Raw genomic sequence first — 9113 nt, forward strand, 5'->3', positions numbered from 1 at the left:
GAACGTGCCATTGGCATGGTGATGAGGATTCAAGGGAAGATAGTAGCATGGATCCAGGTGCCTTGAGCTTCAAGGACTTTCATCACTGTCACACTATCATTCGAAGGTGGATCAAGGGTGTAGCGCAAGGATACAATAGAAAGATATAGTACTGGATTATAGTAGAAAGCTAAGTCATGCCTACTCCTAGGATAAAAAAAAGTAAAACTAAGATAAAAGATACATAATTCAATAGATTGATCATCAAAGGATCCATATACAAAATACAATTCCATTATTTATACTAAACTACAATAATTGTCCACTCTTGACGGTTGTTATTCACATCCTCCACTTCTAGCGGTTCTAGTAACTGACACTGGTTGCCTTCTCACTATTGAACGATCATTAGGAATCCATTATCTGTCAAAATCGATACTCATATTTATCGATCTTGGATCTATCGTTCATTGTTTTGACCTATATACCATTGGTCAGTGTTCCTTAATCGTCCTGCAACAAGATCTTCTGCGTCTTGGAACACCATCAAGGCCAATTTACTCATCCCTGTATTTGTTGTTGATCATGACATTCGGCCTATTCATAGCTAAATCTTCATCTTTGAACTTGTCCCCTCCATACTTGGAATTTATCACGATCCAACTCTATCAAGCCTGGTAAGGATCACGTGAATTTTCACCTATTTGGACTTCATCCAATCGATCCACATGGCACTTCCTTTTTAAGCTACCATTTAAGCTATCGAGATAAGTGTAAACAATATTGCATTTCCATTTTTTATATAAATATTTATATTTAAATCTTATAGTAGTTAATATGACATGTATTACATAGCCATACCATTCTTTAGGCATGTAACATGAAATATTAAAGTATATAACATTGAAACATCAAAAACAAACTCAACAAATTCCTATTTTCTATTTAAAAGTAAATAAAACTTAAAATACTAAAAACAAAAATTATTTTTTTTTTTGGGTGTACCAATATGGTTCAATATGGTACCTCTCCTACCGTACACAACCCAACACTAAGATTAGGAACCTAGAACAACATTGCATAAGATAAGAATTTATTCAAGTAGATTTACTTAGACTAGAATGGACTATATTTAACTTGAATTTGAGTTTGCTCAAATCCACACATCAACTTTATTTAGATTCAAACATGATTAGGTGGAGATCCATAAGAAGGTTGTGCGTCCTCAAAGGAGACAAAATGGATAGCCTTTCAAAGAAGGCCCATCTCATATTTCTCTGTTCTTCTTTTAGTTAATAAACAAAGAAAGAAATCTGCTTCCATCACTTTTTTCTACTTCTCTGAGCATTAAGTGTTGGAATATTTCCAAAATTCCGAGTCTGCCCTTCTTTGTCTTTTGTCTTTTTGTCTAGTGTACTTTCTTTTAGTCCCACATTGGAAAGGAACAAAACTCAAAAGATCTTTATATAGTATTCAACCTTTTAACTTGGTGAAGCAAGAAAGAAAGTAGCCCACGCGCGCATGAGCCCAATGGAGGTCCAAACCAAAATTGGCGAATCCGATCCGGAAACAGTTTAACCGGGCGCGTTGCGATTATTCACACGCAGGGGACCCCCCCCCCCCCGCGGGTGTGGGCTTGAGTCAGGTTTCTTTTTGCCGTTTTAATTTTTTGAATTGTTTTGATAAACGTCGCGTCTTTAAAACCGTCGCACTCTTTCGTAAAACGACATGTCTTTTAAATACGCCTCTTCATTTCTTTTTAAACCCTATCAGATCCGATAGAGTTAATCAATCAAAAAGCCTCTCTCTCTCACTGTTCCTCTGTTTGTTCCCGAGAGGATACTCTCCTCTGTTCTGTTTCTGAGAGGATACTCTCCTCTGTTCTGAGCGCTTCTGGGCTGTTCGACAAGATCACTGCATCTGCGAGTGTGCGCTTGGAGTGATCCAGTTGTTGTATCCTGGAGGATAGGCCGCCATTACCTGCTACACCGAGATTCATTCTCCGAGGGGCGCGATCTATTCTTAAGGACAGTGAAATCACGCCTCAACTGATAAGTTCTTCCTTCTCTCCATCTATCATTTTTCTTACAATCTTAAGAATAGATCGGCATGGATTCTGCTATGATTACTGCTAGATCAATTCCTGATACTTCTAAAATTGAGAGTTTCAATGGTATGTATTTTAAGAGATGGCAAGAACGTGTTTATTCTGCATTGGATATGCTTAATTTTGCTCAGTATTTAAATCAGTCAAAATCGATAGAAGGGTCTGAAGATTTTGACACTAAATTCAAAGAGTGGGAACATGGAAATAAAATCTGTAGACACACAATTCTGAGTACACTGTCCAATGAACTTTTTGATGTCTACTGTTCATACAAGAAGCTGCAGAAATTTGGAAAAATTTGAATAAAAAATATGTGTTAGAAGATGCTGGAGTACAGAAATATGCTATAGGAAATTTTCTGCACTTTCAAATGTCCGAGGATAGGGATGTGTCATCCAAATACATGATTTTTATAGGTTAGTCACTGATCTTAAAAATGAAGATATAATGCTTCAAGAAGTTTTCCTAGCCGGCTGTTTGATTGAAAAATTACCTGAGTCTTGGAAAAATTATAAAAACAGCATGAAGCACAAAAGGAAACATATGAGTCTTGAAGATGTTATTGTTCATATTAGAATTGAAGAACAAAATCGAGTCAGAGACCGAGAACAATTGGCCAAGGAAATGACTTCCAAAGCCAATGTAATAGTCAGCAAACCAGGTGGGTCTCGTTCAAAGTTCAAGAAGCCTTATCTCAAAAATGATAAGAAACCTAAGTTCCAAGGTCTTGGTTTTAAAAGAAAGGGAACTTGTTTTGTTTGTGGAAAACCTGGACATTATGCTAATCAATGCAGGTTTAGAAAAAGGAATGATATATCTGTTAAACCAAATGCTAACTTGGTAGAGACAGATATTATTGCAGGCAGTTGTGTCTGAAACCAACATGGTTATGGCAGCAAAGGACTGGGTGGTAGATTCTGGGGCTACCAGACATATTTGTGGCAATAGGAGTGCATATACTTCCTACACTCCATTAAATGAAGGCGAAGAACAAGTGTTCATGGGTGATTCGAGACCCTCGCCAGTGGTTGGCAAAGGAAAAGTACTCCTCAAGCTAACATCAGGAAAAGTCCTTTCCCTGAATGATGTGCTGCATGTTCCTAATATCCGTTGGAACTTAGTATCTGTATCTTTATTAGGAAAGGCTGGAATTAAAGTGTATTTTGAGTCTGATAAAATTGTAATGACTAAGAACAATGTTTTCATTGGGAAGGGTTATTGTAACCAGGGTTTATTTGTCTTGAATGTAACCGAAACTATGAATGAAAATGCATCATCTTTTGCTTATTTGATTGATTCTGTTGATGTATGGCATGGTAGATTAGGACATGTTAATTTTTCTTATATCAAGAAAATGAAAGACCTAGGCTTGTTAAATAATATTACCTTTGGAAATGTGAATGATAAATGTGAAGTGTGTGTAGAATCTAAATCTACTAAAAAGAGTCATAAGTCAATAGAAAGAGAAACTGAATTACTTGGATTAATACATTCTGATTTAGGAGATTTGAAAAACACTCCAACTAGAGGAGGAAAAAGATTTTACATAACTTTTATTGATGATTATTCTAAATACACTAAGGTATATCTACTTAGGACTAAAGATGAAACTTTTGAAAAATTTCAGCAATATGTTACTGAAGTAGAAAATAAATTTAATAAGAAAATTAAAAGAATAAGGACTGATAGAGGAGGAGAATATGAGTATAATCTCTTCAATAAATTTTGTGAAGATAAAGGTATAATCCATGAGATTACCCCACCATATTCTCCTGAATCTAATGGAGTTGCTGAACGTAAAAATAGAACTCTAAAAGAAATGATGAATGCTATGTTAATAAGCTCAGGAGTACCTCTTTATTTGTGGGGGGAAGCTATTCTCTCCGCTTGTCACATTCAAAATAGAATACCTTATAAGAAAATTGGTAAGACACCCTATGAGTTATGGGAAGGTCATGTACCTAACCTTACATATCTTAAAGTGTGGGGGTGTTTGGCCAAAGTTCTATTACCTGAACCAAAGAAAAGAAAGTTGGGACCTAAAACCTTTGATTGCTTATTTATTGATTATGCATTAAATAGTGCTGCTTATAGATTCTTGGTATTAAAATGTGAATCTAATATTATGGAACCCAACACTATAGTAGAATCTAAAAATGCTGATTTCTTTGAACATATCTTTCCTATGAAACTAGGTAAAGAAAAAATTGACTCTCAGTCTCATAATAAACAAGAAAAGGAGGCACATGAAAATTATGAAATTGATTTAAGAAGAAGTAAAAGAACTAGAAAAGAGAAAAATTTTGGAAATGATTTTTACACCTTTCTTGTTGATAATGAACCTCAAACTTATAAAGAAGCAATAACTTCAGCTGATGCACCTTTTTGGAAGGAGGCTATTAATAATGAAATAGAGTCTATTATGTCTAATCATACATGGACCTTAGTTGATTTGCCTCCAGGTGCTAAATCAATTGGTTGTAAGTGGATTTTTAAAAGAAAGTTAAAACCAGATAATTCAATTGATAAGTTTAAAGCAAGATTAGTAGCAAAAGGATACTCACAAAGAAAAGATATTGATTATTTTGACACCTTTGCACCAGTTTCTAGAATTTCATCTATTAGAGTACTCATTGCATTAGCATCCATTCATAATTTAGTAATTCACCAAATGGATGTAAAAACTGCATTCTTGAATGGAGAATTAGATGAAGAAATTTACATGGAACAACCTGAAGGTTGTATTGTTCCTGGTAATGAGCACAAAGTTTGTAAATTAGTAAAATCCTTATATGGATTAAAACAAGCACCTAAACAATGGCATGAAAAATTTGATAAAGTATTGGTATCTAATGGCTTTCTAATTAATGAGGCTGATAAGTGTGTTTATAGTAAGGTTGTTAATAATGTTGTTGTGATCATATGTTTGTATGTTGATGATATGCTTATAATGGGAACTGATTTGAATATAGTTATAGATACTAAGAAATTTTTAGCTTCAAATTTTGATATGAAAGATATGGGTGAAGCTGATGTAATTCTTGGGATTAAAATAACAAGAAGTTCTAATGGACTTATGCTATCACAAGAACACTATATTGAAAAAATTTTAAGAAAATTTGAGCATTATGATAGTAAACCCATATCTACTCCATATGATGCTAGTATACATTTAAGGAAAAATAAAGATAATGGTATTTTACAAATAGAATATGCTCGCATCATTGGTAGTTTAATGTTTTTAGTTAACTGCACTCGTCCTGATATTGCTTATGCAGTAGGAAGATTAAGTAGGTATACTCATAATCCTAGTAAGGACCATTGGAGTGTTGTTCATAGAGTACTAAGGTACTTGAAAGGAACCATTAATTATGGTTTGTTATATCGTGGATTTCCAGCTGTACTAGAAGGGTATAGTGATGCAAATTGGATCTCTGATTCAGATGAGATGAAATCCACGAGTGGATATATCTTTACTCTTGGTGGGGGTGCAGTATCTTGGAAATCATCCAAGCAAACATGCATCGCTCGGTCTACAATGGAGTCCGAGTTTATTGCCTTAGAAAAGGCAGGTTCTGAAGCTGAATGGCTTAGAAATCTTGTGGGAGATATTCCATTATGGAATAAACCAACACCTTTTGTGTCTATTCTTTGTGATAACCAAGTTGCTATATATCGAGCTAAGAATAAAGTTTATAATGGAAAGAATAGACACATAAGGTTGAGACATAATATTGTAAGGCAGCTGCTTGATGATGGGATTATATCTCTTGAGTTTGTAAAGTCAGAGTTGAATTTGGCCGATCCTTTGACAAAACCACTAGGTAGAAAACTAGTGAGTGAAACATCGAGGGGGATGGGACTAATGCCTATATCAAAGTCAATAACAACAGAAACCCAACATGTGTGATTGGAGATCCCATGAAGCATGTTCATATGGGTAATAACAAGTCGCTAGTTGACTGTGAGTACACTATCGTATTTAATTTTGAAAATCCATCCCTATGGTGTAGATAGTGCAAACTGTAGTAGATAAGGATGAGGTAAAGCTCTTAATGGATACCATAGTCCTTTAGGATGGTGTGTATACCTGCAGTACACACTTGATGGATCCACCTATATGGGTGTGGAAGTGGGGCCGCTTCCTATGAGAATTAGGCAGTTCTCTAAAGCACTCATGAATATCCAGGTAAGGTGCATGGCCTATTTGCACCAACCCGTTTAGAACAAGCCCAGAACTTGAGAGGTCAATGTGGGCTATGAGTCACTGATTTACATAAAGGACTTTTGGTTCATAGAAATTTCATGTTTCACCAAAAGTTCTGTAAGTCATACTTACTAGTCCTAAAAAAATGGTTCATAGTCTCAAAGACACCAATTTGATGCATTGAACTCTCGCGCTCGTTAACTTATTATTGAATTTTAAAATATGTGGGGGATTGTTGGAATATTTCAAAATTCCGAGTCTGCCCTTCTTTGTCTTTTGTCTTTTTGTCTAGTGTACTTTCTTTTAGTCCCACATTGGAAAGGAACAAAACTCAAAAGATCTTTATATAGTATTCAACCTTTTAACTTGGTGAAGCAAAGAAAGAAAGTAGCCCACGCGCGCATGAGCCCAATGGAGGTCCAAACCAAAATTGGCAAATCTTTCGTAAAACGACATGTCTTTTAAATACGCCTCTTCATTTCTTTTTAAACCCTATCAGATCCGATAGAGTTAATCAATCAAAAAGCCTCTCTCTCTCACTGTTCCTCTGTTCTGTTCCCGAGAGGATACTCTCCTCTATTCTGTTTCCGAGAGGATACTCTCCTCTGTTCTGAGCGCTTCTGGGCTGTTCGACAAAATCACTGCATCTGCGAGTGTGCGCTTGGAGTGATCCAGTTGTTGTATCCTGGAGGATAGGCCGCCATTACCTGCTACACCGAGATTCATTCTCCGAGGGGCGCGATCTATTCTTAAGGACAGTGAAATCACGCCTCAACTGATAAGTTCTTCCTTCTCTCCATCTATCATTTTTCTTACATTAAGTTCATATCAAATGCAGTATTGTTGATCCCATTGGTAGTTGTTGCTCTTGTTAATTCCAGCTAAGTAACTCTTTGCTCTTCTGTCCCTCCTGCGTAATGTGATTCCTGTACTCTGTGGCTGTCGTGCTTTTTAATGCATTTGTTCCCCAACCCCGCCCCCACCCACCAAAAGTTCTTTTTTTCTCCAAGGCATTATTCTATCGCAGGCATTGTATGCAACCGAAAACACAGGCATAATTTCAAACAGCGCAAACTTATGTTAAAAGAAAAAAAAAAAAAAAAAATCCGCCATGCGATAATGAGAGCATCCAAGAGCTGAAACGACTTACCGTCTTGAAGAAGAGCTTGTCGTGGGAAGTCCTATCATCCCACACCAACAAGCACACCCGAACCCCCTCCTCCGACTTGTACTTGAGCAGCTCCCCCAATGTGAGCGCCTCGGACATGGCCGGGATCCTCAGCGACCGTTCCCTCACCAGCTTCACCTTGTGGTAGATGGACCACCCCGCTATGTAAATCAAATGGTGCGCCTCCAGTATCGCTTCGCATATATCCTCCCAGCACTTGTTATGCCGAAACACCGTCCCGCCCTCCAATTCGATGTCGTCCGGGAGCTCCCCTCGCCGGACATGGGCATCCTGGTAAAGCGTCAGCATCCCTCCCTTCCTCAAGGGGAAGTACGTGTCCCGGACCCCTCTCTTCTCGGGATCCCCCGGGATGCCGTTCCGGTACGCCGGATTCTCCTCCACGGGCGTGAAACTCATCGAGACGCGGAGTGCCGAAGCCGGCCTCGGCGGCCGCCCGGAGGGGGCGATCACCGGGAACCAATCGTCGATCAGTTGGCCGGAGGCGATGCGGTCGGCGGGGACGGTGGCGGTGCCGATGAGCTGGGCGCCGAAGACGTCGCTGTCCTTGACCTCGAACTCGATGTGGCCGGCGCGGTGCGCGAGGAATAGCTTGAAGTGCTCGTTCCAGTGGGGTTCCAGGGAGTTGGGGATCACGCGGGTGCGGGCGAGGGTGTCTCTGGCGAGGATGACTTTGACGTAGGGGTCGCTGGTGATGGCCTTGGGTTTGGGTTGGAGGGGGAAGTGGGGACTCGTCTTCTTGCCCGTCCTGAACTCTTCTTCGCGATCGGTGCGGCGGCGGGTGGGGAGGGAGAGGCCGCAGGCGCCGAGGCAGCGGCGGATGCGCTCGGTGAACATGTCCATGTTGGGGAGGTCGCGGGCCTCGCGGATGTGGAGGTCCAGATCGCCGTGGAGGAGGAGGAGCCTCTCCGGGGTGGCGTCCATTGTATTCCTCGGGGGAGTTGGAAAGGGGTCTCAGGAGCCGCCGCCATGGGAGGAGGAATGTATGTAGTAGGGAGGGAGGAATGGGAGGAGGTGTAGGAGAGAAGGGAAGGATAGGTTCTTGGTTGATGCCAGAGGGTTTGGAATCGCCAAGGCTAAAGGAGAGGGTTTTGCGAGATGAGATTAGATGGGGGTTTTGGTTCGTTGGAGGAATAAAGAAATGGCTTGGATCGGCTGGGTGATGGAGGCTTCTTGAATTTTTCTAGAAGAAAAAAATGATGATGGATCGGATGCCTTTGGGGAATAAATGGAGAAGACCGTTGGAATTTTGAGGGTGAGATTTCTCATTCATCGTTATTGCTTTTGGCTGGTATTGTTTCCTTCTCTTGAAGAAGTCATGCATAAATCAGAAAAACTACAAGCAGTTGCCTGATTGCTTCTCTGTTATCTTCAGGTCCCACCCCCAGTTTAATGAGTTATCTTTATCTTTAATTATGTAAATAAGAACATGGTATATATCCTCTATATAGATCATAGGATCTTATGTGAATAGGTAAATTCTCTTTGTTGAGACATTCTTTGCTTCTTGCTGCGAATATGGTCTTCAACCCATTAGGAGCATCCTAACAAATAAATATGGCATAGATATTTAAATGTTCGCTCGGATTAGTAGGGTATCTGCTAAAGAAACATTATACAATTACACTGCAAGT

The 9113-nt window shown here is 39.3% G+C and overlaps 1 protein-coding gene across 1 annotated transcript; it reads right to left on the minus strand.

Moving 5' to 3' along the window:
• Positions 1-7057: 7057 nt before the first annotated feature.
• LOC120108943 (phospholipase D delta-like) lies at positions 7058-8403 on the minus strand. Its single transcript, XM_039122662.1, has 2 exons — positions 7444-8403; positions 7058-7093 (listed from the first exon to the last, which is right to left on the minus strand). Exons 1-2 carry the CDS (start codon positions 8401-8403, stop codon positions 7058-7060), a joined length of 996 nt encoding a protein of 331 aa, XP_038978590.1.
• Positions 8404-9113: the final 710 nt, after the last annotated feature.

Source organism: Phoenix dactylifera, unplaced genomic scaffold (assembly GCF_009389715.1).
Source record: "Phoenix dactylifera cultivar Barhee BC4 unplaced genomic scaffold, palm_55x_up_171113_PBpolish2nd_filt_p 001656F, whole genome shotgun sequence".
Classification (NCBI taxonomy): domain Eukaryota; kingdom Viridiplantae; phylum Streptophyta; class Magnoliopsida; order Arecales; family Arecaceae; genus Phoenix; species Phoenix dactylifera.

What these genes read in the sequence shown, in the direction of transcription:
- LOC120108943 (XM_039122662.1), bottom strand. Translation starts at nt 8,403, where the DNA reads ATGGACGCCACCCCGGAGAGGCTCCTCCTCCTCCACGGCGATCTGGAC. An exon ending in ACAAGCTCTTCTTCAAGACG is followed by an intron (nt 7,094 to 7,443) that starts GTAAGTCGTTTC and finishes GAAAAATGATAG; the next exon opens with ATGGAGAGAAGGAAGAACTT.